Consider the following 18,462-nt stretch of genomic DNA (forward strand, 5'->3'; position numbering starts at 1 on the left):
TTATTCAGCATTGCAGTGCATCATGGCAACTGCTGATACAGCTAGAAACTACGTTGCATTTTAACGCTACACGAGGAGCGATCTTTGACACGGCCCAGCGGTAGCGCCTTTGCCACTTGTTGCTAGAGGTTCATGGTTCGAATCCAGCAGCTGTCATCCGCAAGAGTAGGCCCATTGTGTGCCAGCGTCAGGTTGCACATTACTCGATTGTGACTGTGCATCGCGATCATGGCCCCTGACTGGCAGACGAATGGCCGTTTGCAGGCCAGGTCCTGAGTCACCTTCTGTCCACATGGACAACTGCTACTGGGGTGGTGGTGTGCCCTCTGAAATGTTTGAGATGTTATGTAAATCGCTTCTGGAGACGTCCCGACCCAAAGTATTGCTTTGCAATAGTCCAAACGTTTTGAACATCTGTAAACAATGGAAGTTACACCACGCACACAAATGTTGCACCGGGTGCGGATGAGTTAATTGGTCAGGCCGCACACGTGGCGGTCAAATGTGAGATGTTGTTACTGTGTTTTAGTTGGTCGAATGTTAGAAGTAATAACAATTTGTTTATGTGTGTGAGCCTTGGATCTTTTTGGGCGAGCTTTCAGAGTGACTGCCAGGGTCCCGGGTTTTATGCCATGCATGTCGCCCCTCCTGAGGTTGCACAGATATGGCACGTTTTGTTTGTTTTGAAGGATGTAATCAATACCTGCCACATTTCTCCTGGCACGTTTATAAAAGGGTTGACATTCAAGCGAGTTGTTTGGAAGCACAAGATGATCGCTTTCCTGTAATTTCCTTCGAGATTACAGGAAATGGCTGGAACGTTCTACACACGTACTAGCACCAGGATCACGTGGGGTGAACCTATCCTGGGAGTCTGCAATGGCTTGTATGACTTCGTGTGGCTCTGCCTGTAAAAATCGCTGTACATATATAAAACCATGCGTGTCTGTGTGCATGTGCAGACTCCGTTCATGTGTTTGAATGTCTGTCCATGTGTAAGAAAGGCTGCAAATGTGCATTGTCTTATCTCCAAAGTATAAACATCTGTGATGTGACGACAACATATTGGCATGAGTATTGCCTTGTGTGTACATGTAACTGTGTGTAAATGAATGTACATATGAACGTCTGCGTGTTGCATGTACGCGTACGGTGATGTGTGAGGAGTGGTTGTGTAGTGGTTAGCGCACTGCGTCACGAACCCAGTGACCCGAGTTCAATTCCCGCTGACGGTGACGAATATCTGAACCACTCCTGGGCCCTCTCCTAGGTCTACTCAGCCTCAAATGAGGACCTGCTGCGTTGTTATAAATATTAGTACTGAGGCGCCGTGCTGTCCTTAATAGGTGCTCGCTAACAGCACTTGCCCCAGCAGCCTGTTAGAGGCTATAAGGAGGTGGTCTGTCTTTCGTGTGATGATGATGTCTGCAGTAAGATTCTGCGTGCGTCTGCACGTGTGTGCGCACACACGCTGTCTCAGCATTGCTGGGGTTATCACCGGGGCACTGAGTAAATTGGAAGTTTTTTTTATTTGTCCAGTGGTAACAGGCCCAATGCCAAGATTCGCCGGTGGTCTTGGGATTGTGTAATAGCGTGATTTAAAAAGGTTAAATCTAGAGCTGGCAGTCACGTGGGGATGTCAAATACAAAACAGAGTATATAAATGTGCAGTTGTTATGTACTTATATGTTAAATAAACTAAATACGGTAAAGATGGTGCACTGTAATTGTAAGCTCATTCAACTGCTGGCGAAAGGTGCCACCACTAGTTAGAGCTGCAGAGAGCCTCCATAGAGGATGTTTTGACCTCGAGGTGGGAATACCCAAACTTGATCCCGCAACACGGGACCTGCCAATCGACTTACTGTAGCAAGGGGCCGTCCATAAGTGACGTCACAAGATTTTGGACGATTTTTGACCCCCCCCCCCCCCCTTCGTCACACGACGTCACAAAAAGTCAGACCCCCCCTCAAATATGACGTCACAAAGCTCTGCCCCCCCCCCCCCCCAAAAAAAAAAAACCATGCTTCAAATCGCTTTAAACTATTGTCATTGTAGTGCGTATTTAATGTGGCGCTGCGCTCTGATGTTGTAGGAGAGAACATTTATTAAAAAGTCTATTAAATTACGTCGAACGTGTTGTCTATATTTATTTAAAGTTGCCCATTTTTATGTGAAGTCACATTTCTCACCCCCCCCCCCCCTCGTCACACATCATCACAAATGTCTGACCCCCCCCCCCCACCCTAGGTGCGTGACGTCATTTATGGACGGCCCCAAAGGTGGGAGTTTGGAGTAAAATAAACGTTCCCATTGTTTCAACTGTCGCGCCTGAAGATCGAGCCCGACTCCCTCTGGATTTCAATCCCCGTGTGCTCACCATTTTACCACGGCAGCATCCCCGCACCAGCGTATGGCGTGCATGATAACTACCGCAACTACAGCACAGAACTGCTGTTATAGAAATGGACGCCTTGAATACCACTGGCTTGTGGTGATCTTGAGAATGCAGACATTTTTAAATCCTTTATATTAAGTTCACTTGCTTGCGCGCTTACGACCGTGCAAATATTTCGGTCGTTTTTAACCCACTTCCCGTGATCCAATCGAGCTGACATGTTGCACACAGACTCGTTGTGCGAGACAATGTATTTTCGTGAAAAAATTTTTTCCAAAATTTTCAACATTTTAGGAAAAAAAAATTTATTTTTAATTACCAATTGCTTAATGGTGGCAGGCAATCATCTGACCCATCTCAAGCCAGAGGACGAGAGGACTCTAGCCGCCACGCATATAAAGGATCTATAGTGAAAAACTTTGTTTTTACGGGTTAATTTTTTCCCCCCTCTTTTAAGCGAGAATGCGCAATAATCCGAGGCGGCACGGGCGGCTGCTCCCGTAATGCACACAAGAGAATCACAGAGGTGGCACGTGACAACGTGAATCAACACGCAGTGGATAATCGAGGCATCGGCGGTTTCACTTGGTAGCTTGCGGGCCGTTGTAAGAATGCCTTCGTTTCTTGGCCTCGTGACACCGTCAAACAGTTTCGACTTTGGCCCGATTTTGATTTGCACGCAACAACTTTGCAGGGGAAATTTGCTCAATCGACACGAGTTACAATATTTCTATGGACAAATTTCTATCCACGTGACTTTACCGAAAGACCCGTAGGAAATGTATTCCTGCAGTCACGAAAGCTTTAAGTCAAGATTCAGAAGAGACATCGCACGCTTATTTTGGGACTGCATAATCTTTGGCAGAGATGTCCCTCTCTCTCTCTCTCGTCACCTCCCCACTAGATTTGCTCCTGGTTATAACTCCCAGTTGCGATTCTTAGCATCCGTTATCATTACGCAATGTGTAGTAAGTTTAATTCGGCTTGGCCGTGGTACTGACTGAACTTTTTCTTGCATTGAACAGACACTAAAACGGAATCAGATAACTTAATCCTGTGAGTTTTTTTTCTGTTTGCCAGTTTCCTCCGATGCAAATACACGCGCATTCTTTTATCGCATACCAAACAGTTACGCATTTCAGTTAAACTGTAATTTTCGCACTTTTGAGACCACCTCTTAATGCCAAAATGAGCACTTACGGCAAACCGGTCCTTCTAGAATTAACACACACACACACCCGCTGTGTTTTTGGCCAGCAGCTGTGTACTTATCTCAATTTCTACTTTCGCTTGTCAACGAAGGTTTAGCTGGAATGTGTCTGAGCTTGGCCTTATGGCTTAATGTTTTATCGTGAACATGATAGCGGTCGTGCAGCAGCCACTACAACAGTGGGACAACTCAAATCGTCTGTGGGGGGGGGGGGGGGTTTAAGTGAAAGATGCATGCAGACCCCAATATATGTTTGTACGTACATGTTTGTATTTGGCATCATTGCTTAAACAAACATTGACACAGCACAAGTGTGTGGGCACTGCAGTTCCGAATAATACTGCTTTGTTCTCAACACGAGGCTTATGAAAAACTACAAAATGTGGCACTTGCGACAAGTATTGGCCAAAGTCATGTTGCTATTTTTATTCAGAACCTTTTTGACCTGTTATGTAAATAATAATAATAATGGCCCTTTACTCAGGAAATCCTCAACTGTGCCTCGAAAAAAATTAGGTGTCGTTATTTGGATATTTAACCAATGCCTTTATTTAAAAAAATGTTAACCTCCTAAAGTGTTCAGACAAGGCATAGTGTGCATTGGCAGTGTGTGAAGAGTCCTTAAGCGCAAGTTCGTGGAAACTATGGATTTCTACAGTAAATCACACACTGCAGCAATACGCATGAGCCAATGCATCTAATATATATGCCCCATTCTTATTATTTTAACCACTCCCTTGCGTGGCGAATATATTTATTTATTTTTAATTATTTTCCAAAACACCTTTTGCCACCGGTGTACGCTTACAATGAAAACAAGTCAGATAAGACACGTGCTGGTGTGTTTAGGCAGATTGAAGCACTTAATGTGATGACCCCCATGTGAATACTGTAATGCCAGGCCCTAAGACGCCTCTTATTGCCAATCAGTTTCCACAGCATACCATCGCAGCTTCGAGAATATCCCACGCTTTGATATTTGCATGGAATGAGGGATTCTCACCACGATAAAAATCTCCGCGGTCCCATCCACTGCCAACATACAGCAGCTCGCAACGACCAGCAAACCTGGCCAATGACGGCTGCACCCTGCAGAAGGTCTAAGCAGCTCTGCAGGGTTGGTGTTTACACACAATGTGGCCGCTGCCCGTTTTCTTTTGCGAAGACAGATTGCAGGGCCATGTAGCCTACCGCTGCCCCAACACTGCAGTGGGATAACGACGTCAGTACCGAGTAAGGCGCACGCGGCGACATCATGCGGGAGAAGGAAAATGCATTGAGTGCCAACTGCAGCCGCACGTGTCGGCCTTCGTTTTGTCAGTAGAAGTCGATGTTTATGTCAGTGACTTCTGTATCTAGGAACTATGGTGCCCTGTATTCTCCAACATTAATCTCAGCTCTTCGCTGTTCACAATTTGCTGTCAACACTTGCTACTTTTCTGTGTGTGCTGTCAGCATTTATTCTCTGTTTTGTAGAAGAAGACTGTTGGGGGCATTCGTGAAATGCATAAACCGCTTTGTTTAGTTCGTTGTACACTGGTTCACATCGTCCAGAATGTGCCCGATCTTATGAGACCTCAGAAGCCAAGTAGGTTTGAGCTTCGATAGTCCTTGATGAGTGACCACCGCAGACACACAAAAACAGGCACAGAGGGCAGTGCAGGGGACTCCGTGGTTTTGTTATCCCCCAACCTTCCCCTACTCGAACTGAAGTTTTGTTACACAATCCTTGATGTCTGCATGGCAGTGGATTGACAGGCAGTGGGTTGACATGTGGATCTGTGATTTATTTATTTTTTTGCTGGTAAGTTATATCTGCTCTGTTATTTTTATTCAGTTCCATTTGATGGAATTACTCACTGGCGTAATACACGTTATTTTCGTTGCCTACATCTGCTAAAAATGCTTCGCATGCATAGCTGTCGAAATGGCAATGTAAAGTCAGGTTCCTTTACACGAAAGATCCCTGGCTATGACTGGAACCCAGATCTCTATGACAATGGGAACGCCCCCCCAAAGTAATTAAATTACAGGATGAGAATGAATAATTATAGGATTGTAGTTATAAGTATAATGCAAACCAGCCCCAAATCTGAAAAAAGTTTGCTACATTATTTGTAGCTCATACTGTAGCCCTTTAAATATGTGCGCTACCATATTATAATGCCTCACGTACATCTTTAGTGCTATTGGGTAGAGCAGAGTGCTTAGTGAACTGCACTATGATCCTAAAAACTCCCAGCCAAGCTAACATCAAGTTATATCTCAACTGGTCTTATATCTCTCTTTTACCAACAGGCCAGCATTAAGTATGGTCACATAACCCCTATATCCAACATGACATACGGAGGCCATCATTCAGCAGCGGATTGACACAAGACTGTAAATGATCCTCATGGCGGTACCACGGGGTACCAAATAATACAAACTGGCCGAGGCAATTAAATATTTTATTTCTGGGACACTTTTTTCCAGGGGTGTACTTAACTCCGCGACTGGGGTACCAATCAATTTGAAATCGGCGCCACTCCGCGATGTTGAAACGCAGCGAGGACGATTGCGCTGAACGCTCGCGGTACGCACTGAAGTGGTGCATCGTGGACAGCTCGTCGAGATGAGTCGATTGCCGCATCGCCGACCATCAACAGACTAAAAACGACTGCATCACGGACATTATGCGAGAGCCGGGGTACTATGGGACCCCGGGGTGACCGCCATAAGGTTCAAATGATATAAAATAATAATGATACTTGATTTACAGTAATTAAAGGTTGGGTACGATCAGGAATGACACCATTCATCTCCACAACGATGGGGTCATTTGTCATAATTCATGGCCACGATTCAGTTTAACAATCAATTCTTACTTGTCTCATTTTGACCATCTCACTTGTATTGCTTCTCATTTTTTTCCCGTCGTCAAATTATATAGCGACCGTTAGGAGATTGTTTGCATAAACTGTAAAGTCAAATTCGTGATTATCTGGATAATGGGGGGGGAGAAGATTGGCCCAGATGATGCAAAACAAATGTACATTAGGCTGTAAAAAAAACGTATTCATCGTGAACCTTTGTAGAACGGGGGCGGGGGAGTGAAGACGTGGACCGCATCGTCGATTCTTATTGCTCCATAAAGTAATCGGTTTACTCGTGGGTGAGTTTGCGTCCACTGAACCTTGACGAGTGAGGAGAAACCACCCAGCAAAACCAAGCACGCTTAATCTGCAACCCACATAATCCACCCGTGGTTAAACAAGATCTAACTGTACACAACAGCTTCTCACATGCACAATTACATTTATGCAATTTAAAGCTTTCGTGACTGCAGGGATTCATCTTCTTGGTTCTTTCGGAAAAGTCACGTAGAATGGAAACAATAAAATAATAAAAATACAACATTATAAGATAATTGTATTATGTTTTAATTTTTATTATTTTATTATTTCCATTCTACGTGACTTTACCAAGAAGATACATTTATGCACCTTGAGAATAATAATGAATTCCGATCGATACACCGATGGATGCCTCGTAAATCCAACAGCTATGATGCACATGGCAGTACGACGTTTTTTATGGTTTGGCCACTTCAACTAAATACACTTGTGGGGAGAGGCACCTTCAAAAGCTTTCCAAAATAATCATCAGTTTATGGTACATTTTCCAAAATATATATTCTCGTATTAAAATACCGAACGATGCCAACATGCCAATCTTGTACGCAATACCCGCACGGAAAATCGCGTCGTCCTTTAGTATAACTTGGTAGAAAGATTGTAAAAAAATAACCCAAATCTTCTGGCCCAGTGTGTATCATAGACAGATGGACATTTTTTGGAGGGCTGCATGTATAATACCACATAAAGACAAATATCCCGCATATACTCTTATATAAGCGCACAACTTTATCTATCTGTGATGAACGCTGCACTTTCCGTCGTTTTCATGCAGGGGGCGCTGCAAACCTACGCACCCCCTGCATGAACGACAGAGGCGCAGGGACAGACGTTCGATCACGTTGGAATCGATCTGCAGACGGCGGTCTTCTCGCACGGCCAGCAGCTCTATGTCGCCTTATCTCAATCCCGCAATCCCAACCAGGTGAAAGTCCGCATCGAACCGAACCCCCAGCAAGGCCATCTACTTAACGACGAGAGAAAATTCACACGAAATGTCCTTTTCAATGAAGTCTTCCACATGTTAAAATGATATAAGCTTTTAATGAAGAAATAAAATTATCTAATTCAAAAATAATACAATTCAAAGATGTTTCATTTTAAAACTTCAAAACGGAGCATCGGGTGCTTGCGTGAATGCGTCGTTCGTGTGCAACTTTTGTTCGTGACTTTCCTGGCCGAAACGCCATAACAACCCCTAGTAGCCTATAACAGACTGCTGGGCCAAATGCTATTAGCGAGCACCTATGAAGGCCGGCGTGGCACACGAGGGTAGGTAGCCAGCAAGATGCCCGGCCATATTTGTCTCCTCAGTGACGATGTTTACACACTACACCGGGTACTCGTTTAAGGCTGAGTCGACCTAAAGGAGGCACAGTACTGGTTCAGATATCCATCACCAATGTTGGCCTTAAGCAGAAATCAAAGTTGGGTAGCAGGGTCACCACGGCACTTGTGCCAGGCTAGGTGCATCTAGAGGCATACAATATGCTATGTGATACACACATAGACAATATACTGTAATTTAGTATTGCAGACAATTTAGCCTTTGATCCAATCGTCTAGAATGTGCTCGCTCTTGCCATGCATAACAGGTGTTATACACTGTAGGGCTATGTTGACGGCAGTGCAGTAACAAAAAACATCATTGTACTTTACTTCTATGTCCCCTTGGCCATGCTCCCCGACTTCACCAACCCGCAATTGACCAGCATGATGAATGAAGCACGGTAATCTAACGCCCGCAACCCGCACGGGCATGGGGAGGACTTCATCCAGCAGTGGATTGATAAAGAGGCCATACACAGCATACAGGAGACAAGTATTGCCTGCGCATGCCCTCTGTCCAACCATACTCCAAAGTTATCGGGCGGACCGGGGGGTTGGTGCCAGAGTCTAGGCCAATTATTCGCCTATAAATACCCCGGCTATTTCTTTCCAGCACAAGCTGACACCCTCTCTGACTCAGCCCCCCACCCTCTCTGCACGTGCACCGCACACTTGAGCCAGAGAACGCCAGCTGACGGTGTCCTGTGCATTTTGCTTATTTGTTAAAACGCTCACCAGCGATGTACAATATATACCCCCCCCCCCGCCCCCGGTTCAGCGTGTCTGTCGGTTGATTTAAAACGAGAAAGTATTTTTTTTGTTTCTTTTTACCAGGAAATAATATGCATGTACCCGCCCACGATCATATCAACCGGAATGTGCCAGGTCTCGTCAGATCTCGAAAGCTAAGCAGGAAAGGGGTTGGAGCCTGGCAATTGCTGGGAACACGTGACCACCGTGCGTGCAAAGGCAGGCGCTATAGGCATTGCTGGCAGTCCAGCAAAGTCCACTGTTGTTCAGCACTCCCTCTCTACCGTCAGCAACACACATTGCATTGAACCACGTGGTGAAGTATAGCCACCCATGACCGGCACGGTGTGGAGATACCCTCATCCAGCAGTGGATTGGCCAAACGGACTGCACGTGTACACACGCATTCGACAGAGGAGAGCAAAGTAATCGCACAACTGTGCCATACATCTCACAAAGGAAACGTAGCAAAGGGTTAGGAATGATATAAAACAAATTATAATAACTTACCCCGAGAAACATGACTCTCGTTTCCATATACAATCCCATTAATCATATGACAAACACTGCTACTTCTATGATAGTCAATTGTTATCAATTGCATAACATATCAAAACCCAGACTGCAATATCAACGAATGGCAAATTAGTAAAGTCATCGAATTCCTTTTGCCTCTTTTCTCCCAAAACATTTAATCCGTGTCATGTCCTGAAATGAAAACATTTTTATTCAGAATGCTCACAGAAAGCGGAACTTCATATCGTGTTTGAGAATTCCCTCTGGGTATTCTTATCGTGGAACTACTTCTGAGGCCCTCTTCCGTTGCCCCATAGTCACACATGTCAAAGTGTGTGTCTTGTGGCAATCAAACCAAACATGTGTGGCTCGGCCTGATGTCCTTCTAAGGGCCAGGTCCGGACGGGCCAGTGGTCAGGGACCCACCGGACCAGCGGTGGGTCAGCCTCCCCTAGGTCTAGCCAGCCAGAAGGTTGGAGGAGTCAGAGTGACTAGGTACGATAGCCCGGAGGCTGTACCTCCCCAAGTTGTGGGTGGAAGGGGCCATTACCAATTTGTGTTAGGGTTTAATTGTACCCTGTTATATTATAAATAAACCGTGTTGCCTCTACGACGACTCCGTCTCCCTACAAGAACATTACACATGCACTAGACCTGAGAGATGAAATCTGCATTTTTAAGTGCATTGTAATGTCATGGGTTGTTTTTTTGTACTGCCATTGGTGACCGGACTGAGAAGCTGAACTCTCAACAGAACTGCTTTAATGGTGGTTTGTTTTGCTCCGGTTTTAACATTCACTTTGGCGGCTGAGATGTCGACTTAATAGCCGAACAATTATGGGAAAAGGATCGCTCCAAGATTATTCTTCTCTAGCAATGGCATTTTTTTAAATCTCCAAACGTTTTGACAGCCGATCATGAGACCCGTTTAATGTTTTCCAGTCCACGCACCAGTTTCCTAAGGTTAACTGCTCAGCGTGTGCATCGTTGGGACCTCCCGAGCAGTTACCTCTCGGAAAATGCCATGTGCACTTGCAGTAATTAAAATATATCATGATTGGTTGTCAAAACGTCTGAAGATGGAAATAATATACGGTTGGAGAAGCATTGTCTTGGCGAGAATTTCTCCTTAGCAAGATTTGAACCCATGATCTCAGCTGTGGTAAGCTGTGGTGTTGGGACGCCTGTGACCGTGGACCACTGAGTCACGTGACCAGCTCGGTAATGCATATTTAATGACAAGTTTGAATTATGAGAGTGGAAGGGATACAAAACAAACTGGGATACTTATTCAAAGTAAACACTGACATATTAATAGATCGAGTAGCTTCTTCACATCAAAGCATTTGTTAACTCACCATGTCCCAGAAGAATGTTAAGTTCACACTTAAAAATAATCAAAATTTCATATCTGTATATGTTTACACTTTGACAGTTTAGACTTTGTATCAACAATACATATATTACATCAATAGTGGAAATTATATTCTCTGGATAGAATTACCCTGCCGTATGAATGTAGAATTTCACCACTGACTCACGTTTTTTCTACACCACTGAGTACAGAATCACACTCTTGTGAGCATAGAGACCCATTGATTTTAATGTTTGCAAAAGATGTGTGAACAAAGCATTTTTGGTTCATCAACTACAGCAACTTCGATTCTTCAGCTCACGGTATATGCGTCGAATTGCGAGTGTCTCTTCAGATGTATTGTCTATGTGATGGATTCCCCTTACCCCTGCAGACACTGGTGCAAGGGTCGGTTAAAACCTGCGGAGCGCGAGCCGCATGCGGCACTGCAAGAACTGCTGCTTCGTGACGTTATTTATTCAGGACCACCGTCCCGTATTCACACGCGTTGCTGCTTTTGAAATATCGAGGGTTTTTTTTGTTACGAATTTGAAAAAAAAAGTGGTTGCTCTTGTTTTTTTTGGGTTGCTGACCCCTGACCCCAGTGGATGCTAAAATTAACACAATATATAAAATAGAAGGAGAATAATTGACCAATGAATGAAATCGCTAATTCTGAATTGTGACAATTAAAGTATCCGGGCTGTTGTGATCATAACACCTTAAGTGGACTAAGCACCCTGCGTCTGCTCCGTATGCACACACACAATCCAAGGAAGATTCCACCAGAATTGTAAAATCCAGAATTGAACCAAAATTAAACAATGCGGTTAGATTTGGCTACTATAACATCCCACCTATGATATAAGTCACTTGGATGGGCTGTCACGTGGGGCCAGGCTTGCCTCTGAAAACGAGCCAATAGCTCAGTGGGCTTTGCCTGGTAAATAAAAATAGTAAACAGTATTCACACATTGCAAGCTGGGTTGGCCTAGCATTTACACATGAAAAATGTATTCGTGTTACAAAACGTAGGGTTGTAGATGAACGAAGGCATGGTTTTAAAGTTTTGGAATAAATGATTTACAAGATCCCTGGTGTAAGAAACGTGTGATTTATTGATCGATAGACCCCCATCATATGCAACATATATACCTGCAAATGTGTTTCCTTTATACAAATGTCAACCGATAATAAATTGATGCCCAGCAAAAAAAAAACACAACAATGGTGTCTGGTGTTAGACCTGCGGGGCTGGGCACTCACGACGACCTATATTACTGCGCGCACAGGAACAAAGATCAGGACCTCCAGTTGACAAACGACCACGGACGCGTTTTACAGCCGTTGTTGGACGTCTGAACATCACCAAACAGACGGGCAGCCTTGGGTTTCACGCACTGCCCTCCATCCGATCTCCTTGGGAAGTGTATTGGCATCATTGTGCAGAGAGAGAGAGAGAGCTCCTCTGCCTCGTCAAACATCGAGAGCAATGCAACTCATAATACTCATACCAGTGCAGTTTCATTTGTTTTTACCATACTTGCATTGATACATTACTGTATTGTGTATCAAGGGGATGGCCATTTCTTTTGTGTTATGTGCCGTGCATTCAACAAATGCATGCCCTATTGAGTTGGGCTTGGACGTGGGGTTTTTTTTTACTTTCTCACAAATTCCACGACCAGACGAGAAAAAAAGAAACATAATTTCATAGCTACTTTTGAAACTGGCTACCGTGATCCCATAAATCCAATACCTGTACTGTATATAGGTTAACACACGAGGAGTTGTTTTCTAAAAGCCCTTTGTGAATTGGCAGTCCGCATGCATCTGCATCGCATTATGAAGCAGCAGACACACGTGCACACACACACACTAAAATACGTTTGACGTTGCATACTCTCGCTGTCTCTATAACGAAACATATTTCGATACTCTATTGACCAAACCACTGATGGGATGAGGGCCTCACCCACACGATGTCGGTCATGGGGATGAGGTTTTTTGACCATACTTCACCATGCTGGTCAATGTCTGAGGGCCCAGGACCGGTTCAGGTATCACTCACCACAGATATTGCCCATGTCCAGGCATCGAACTCGGGTCACCGAGTTCACAGCGACGTGCGCTAACCACTTGAGCCACCCCCCCCTGCCCCCCCACCACGTAGCGCTCCTCGTCAACTTATAAAGTAAAATTATGCATTGTGTATAGACGTTAGAGACATTGTCGAGTTGTAAACCACTTTGACCGGTACTCTATACTCGCAAGACGTAAATACATATTTCTAACGTGTTTTGTCGCCAACCTCGAACGAAACGTGATAACGCATTTAAATTTCAAACACGTCGAAAGATGGAAGGAGAGAGCGAGAGAGAGAGAGCGAGAGAGAGATAAAAAACGAGTGGTTGTATTTGAAAAGTGGAATGTAAGTAGCTTACAGGCCACTTGAAGTTACTTAGAGGAGCAATTTGGGAATGCGTTGTGTGTTTAAATGCGCCCGAGACGCTTCGTGAGCAATGAATCATTAACTCATCCGTGCGTTTGTGTGACTTGTAAGGCGATACACCCTTGCCGGCCAAGACGGCGTTTGAACTCAACGAATACGAGCGAAAAACGGGGGGAGAAGAGGGAGAGGGGAAAAAAACACACGCAAACACTCGGTTGCAGTAAATCACAAAGCATCGGTAATTATATTGTTGGTTCTTTCGGTAAAGTCACGTAGAAGGGAAATACTAAAATAAAAAAAAAATATAAAACAATAAAAATTCTCACGACGTTTCGACTGCAACACAAGCAATCGTCATCAGGTGTGAAATCCACAGACGATTGCTTGTGTTGCAGTCGAAACGTCGTGAGAAGTTTTTATTGTTTTAAATTCATATTATTTTATTATTTCCCTTCTATGTGACTTTACCGAAAGCACCAAGAATATGAATCCCTGCAGTCACGAAAGCTTTCAATCAAAATTCATCGGTAATTAATTATTATCAAACGGCGACGATGTTAAGCGGCCTGTCCGTGTCTGTCTATCGCATCGAGAGATGAGAGGGGGGTGGGACTCGCTCCATCGATAGAGAGGATCCTGTGTGGTTTTGTCGGGTGGAGGGGGGGCGGTGTCGACCACTCGAGTTGTAAACTGAGGAATATATATACACGCCCCGATGATATCAGAGTAGCAGTTATAGCCAGCGGCTGTTTCAGAGCCACTTTGTTTTATATATAGAGAGAGAGGGGGGCGGCAAAGCTGCGCTCTGTTTATTGCAGTCAAAATTTATTGATCGCTTTGCGAGGCACAAAGAGACAGCGACGAACGCGGATCGATGTGATCGGGATAGCGATTCTAACATGACCTGTTCATTATGGAGCGTACACTTGCGGACTGCAGCGTATCCAGTCGATATCCAGAGGGGGTGGGTGCGTGGGTGGGGAGGCTGTGTAATCACGAATTCATAATATTTGGTTATTTCCGTAAAGTCACGTAGATTGAAAAATAATAAAGAAATAAAGTGAATAAAAATAATAAAAAACAAAAAAACACTAAACCATTAGTGTTTGAAAAAATAAAAAAATTTTATTACTGTAACTTTCTTTTTTTATTTTTCTATCTACGTGACTTTACGGAAAGAACCATGGAATATGAATTCCTACAGCCAAGAAAGTTTCGAGTCAAAATTGATCACGCGCGCAGTTTTGCGTGGACTTACGGCAATCATTAGAATCATCATCTGTGGGGAGTGTATCTCATGGGTTTGCACCATCATCCTACACATGGCAACGCGGCACCCCCAGGGTTCTGTTTTCTTTCGCAGACCTCCTGCTCTTCTTATCCTCCCCCGGTCTCACACCCCGAGACGAAAGCTCGCACCCCCCCCCCCAACCGATTGTATGACCGTCGCAGAACAACACCGATTCTCGTCGTATGGCCGTGCTTGCTGGCTGAAGGGAGGGAACACGTGGAATCGATCTGCCTCAATCCCCACCTCCCTCCTCCCTATCCCTGTTATCCTTCTTAGATCTCAGCCAGCCTTCATTATCACCTTGTTGGTAGATCCTAAACAAATGACCCCCCGACGCTTAAATGCTTCCGTCCCAGAGCTTCGATAATTATCACCCTGCGGATGCAGGGTTGACTAAAATCACACACGTTACATAGATCATGGGGCCTCCTTTGCCAGTACCAAAATATGAGAATAGGTTTTCTCCTTTTTTTAAGAAAGCTGTCTCTGGTGTGGGCCAATCAGTTTCAAAGACAATGCATATATCATCAGAGTACGTGTTTTGTTTGCATTCTGACCACAAGTATTGTGGTTCGTGCAGACATGATTCCTTGTAAAAGGTTTCAGTTTGGTGTTTTAACATCTTAACACAACTGTTTTGTTGCCAAAAAGGGGGAAACCCGATTCCCACGTTATATCGATCTTTAGATCACCTTCTGACATCTTCCACCCCCATCTCCCAGTGCGTGGCATCATCTTTTTTTTAGTTTAATTTATTTGGTATAGCCCTGTGAGCCATTGGGCTCTTGAATCTGGTGCAACCGCAACAAACAAAAAAACATGAACAAAAAAACATCTCAAAGTGACTATGCGCAAACAGAAAAATCCAGGTGACAGTAAAACCCATGATCTCTCACCTTGTGGGGGGCTTTGAGCAGACGGTGAACTCCAGAGATCTGCTCGATGAGTGGGGTGTCCTCCAGAAATGTGTAGGTAGGCGGTCGCGTCGGCTCGGGGAAGTTGGTGCTGGAGAACGGGTCCGTGTCGTCCAGAAACTGGACTCGGCACGTCAGCGTGGCCATCGCCGTTCCGTGTTCCGAGTCTCGCTGTTGCTGTCGACTAATGTAGCCCCAGCGCTAATGCACGGCAATTTGTGTCGCGCGGACGCCGTGTGCGCGTGACGTTGATGATGATGATGCTGATGATGATGACTATTGTGGCTTAATCCAAGCGGTTATACGGGATGCAAATACGAAACCCCCAATTTAAAGAAACGTGGATTTTTTTGTTATTTTCTTTCTTTCCAAAGCCGGATAAGTATAACAAGCGAGAGAGAGATACAAAAAAACCACTACGACGTAATACTACAAACGTCAATGAATCCAGAACGAAACCACAATTCTAAAGGAATTAACAAATAGACACGCACGCCACTCAAAGCAACCCCCCCCCCCCCACCACCACCACGACTGCGTTCGCTGTATAGGCGAAGCTATCAAAATGAAGCGACCGATCCGACCAGGGGTGCTAGCCTCAACACTTGCTGCTGCTGCTGCTGGTGCTGCTGCTGGTGGTGCCGGCGTTGCCTGGGGTCTAGTAGTGGCGGCGTTGCTGCTGCTGCTGGCGGCGGTGGTAGCGAGCGGCTGCGTAGCGCAATGCGCGCCTGCCCACTGCGCTCATGTGAGCGCGCGTCTTCTTCTCTCGCAGCTCTTCAGCCTCTCGCCACCACACACAGCCGTGTGGTGATGATGATGATGGTGGTGCTGATGATGCTGCTGCTGCTGCCGCTGCCGGCTGACGCTGGCAGTCGTAGCAGTAGTGGAAGCAATGACATAGCCCCCGAATGACGGGGGTCGCTGCCGCTGCTGTTTCGTCGATGGGATGGGTGGGTGTTGCTGGGAGGAGGAGGTGGGAGTGAGGAAAGGAGAGAGGTGGGGGGGCTGGAGGTGGGGGGGCTGGAGGTGGGGGGTGGCTGGAGGTGGGGGTGGCTGGAGGGGGGGGGGGCTGGAGGGGGGGGAGCTGGAGGGGGGGGGGGCTGGAGGTGGGGGGTGGCTGGAGGTGGGGGGGAGCTGGAGGGGGGGGGGTGGCTGGAGGGGGGGTGGCTGGAGGTGGGGGGTGGCTGGAGGTGGGGGGTGGCTGGAGGGGGGGGGGTGGCTGGAGGGGGGGGGCTGGAGGTGGGGGGGAGCTGGAGGGGGGGGGTGGCTGGAGGGGGGGGGTGGCTGGAGGGGGGGGGGCTGGAGGTGGGGGGTGGCTGGAGGGGGGGGGGAGGGCTGGAGGTGGGGGGGTGGCTGGAGGTGGGGGGGGGCTGGAGGTGGGGGGGTGGCTGGAGGTGAGGGGGGGCTGGAGGTGGGGGGTGGCTGGAGGGGGGGGGTGGCTGGAGGTGGGGGGGGGCTGGAGGTGGGGGGCTGGCTGGAGGTGGGGGGTGGCTGGAGGTGGGGGGGTGGCTGGAGGTGGGGGGTGGCTGGAGGGGGGGGGAGGGCTGGAGGTGGGGGGGTGGCTGGAGGTGGGGGGGTGGCTGGAGGTGGGGGGGGGCTGGAGGTGGGGGGGTGGCTGGAGGTGGGGGGTGGCTGGAGGTGGGGGGGTGGCTGGAGGGGGGGGGGTGGCTGGAGGGGGGGGGGGCTGGAGGTGGGGGGTGGCTGGAGGTGGGGGGCTGGAGGGGGGAGGGCTGGAGGGGGGGGGTGGCTGGAGGTGGGGGGGGGCTGGAGGTGGGGGGGGCTGGAGGGGGGGCTGGAGGTGGGGGGGCTGGAGGGGGGGCTGGAGGTGGGGGGTGGCTGGAGGTGGGGGGTGGCTGGAGGTGGGGGAGGCTGGAGGTGGGGGGGGGGCTGGAGGTGGGGGGGGTGGCTGGAGGTGGGGGGGGGGCTGGAGGGGGGGGCTGGAGGGGGGGGGGCTGGAGGTGGGGGGGGGCTGGAGGGGGGGGGCTGGAGGGGGGGGGTGGCTGGAGGTGGGGGGGGGCTGGAGGGGGGGCTGGAGGTGGGGGGGGGGGGGCTGGAGGGGGGGGGGGCTGGAGGGGGGGGGCTGGAGGGGGGGGGGGCTGGAGGTGGGGGGGCTGGAGGGGGGGGCTGGAGGGGGGGGGGTTGGAGGTGGGGGGGGCTGGCGGAGGGGGGCTGGAGGGGGGGGGGGGCTGGAGGTGGGGGGGGGGGCTGGAGGGGGGGGGCTGGAGGTGGGGGGGTGGCTGGAGGTGGGGGGGGGCTGGAGGGGGGGGGGCTGGAGGTGGGGGGGGGCTGGAGGGGGGGCTGGAGGTGGGGGGTGGCTGGAGGTGGGGGGGCTGGAGGGGGGAGGGCTGGAGGGGGGGGGTGGCTGGAGGTGGGGGGGCTGGAGGGGGGGCTGGAGGGGGGGGGCTGGAGGTGGGGGGGGGGGCTGGAGGTGGGGGGGGCTGGAGGGGGGGGCTGGAGGGGGGGGGGCTGGAGGTGGGGGGGGGGCTGGAGGGGGGGGGCTGGAGGTGGGGGGGTGGCTGGAGGTGGGGGGGGGCTGGAGGGGGGGGGGCTGGAGGTGGGGGGGGGCTGGAGGGGGGGCTGGAGGTGGGGGGGGGCTGGAGGGGGGGCTGGAGGGGGGGGGCTGGAGGGGGGGGGGCTGGAGGTGGGGGGGGGGCTGGAGGGGGGGGGGCTGGAGGTGGGGGGGGGGCTGGAGGGGGGGGGCTGGAGGTGGGGGGGGGCTGGAGGGGGGGGCTGGAGGGGGGGGGGGCTGGAGGTGGGGGGGGGGCTGGAGGGGGGGGCTGGAGGGGTCCGGGGGTGGATTTGGAAAGAAGGAGGAGCGCATTGATGGGGCTGACGCTGCTGCTGTTGTGGAACGCAGATGCGCGTGTCGAAGCCGGCCGGGTCGAATACGCGTAGCCGATGTCCATGCGGCAGTAACAGCGGCGGGTTCGGTTTGTGCGCACGTTTTATGGGACGCACTTATTTATACCCCCAAAATTCGCTATATGCGGTTTGGTATTCGCTCATATGCTGTCGGACGTGGGACGACAACATTGTGTGTGGTGTGTACGGCAGCTGTCTCGTGCGGTTTCG

At 48.8% G+C, this 18,462-nt stretch overlaps 1 protein-coding gene across 9 annotated transcripts in view; it reads right to left on the reverse strand.

The window, feature by feature from the left end:
* FHOD3 (formin homology 2 domain containing 3) overlaps positions 1–16,341 on the reverse strand; it is a 173,403-nt gene extending 157,062 nt beyond the window's left edge. For all 9 annotated transcript variants that reach the window (XM_061565638.1, XM_061565637.1, XM_061565634.1 and 6 more), the window contains exon 1: positions 15,373–16,341. In XM_061565638.1, coding sequence (XP_061421622.1) covers positions 15,373–15,537 — 165 coding nt within the window. In that variant the 5' untranslated portion in view covers positions 15,538–16,341. The remainder of the gene's footprint in view (positions 1–15,372) is intronic.
* Positions 16,342–18,462: the final 2,121 nt, after the last annotated feature.

Source organism: Lethenteron reissneri, chromosome 35 (genome assembly GCF_015708825.2).
Source record: "Lethenteron reissneri isolate LAM-NWPU_2019-01 chromosome 35, ASM1570882v1, whole genome shotgun sequence".
NCBI lineage: Eukaryota > Metazoa > Chordata > Hyperoartia > Petromyzontiformes > Petromyzontidae > Lethenteron > Lethenteron reissneri.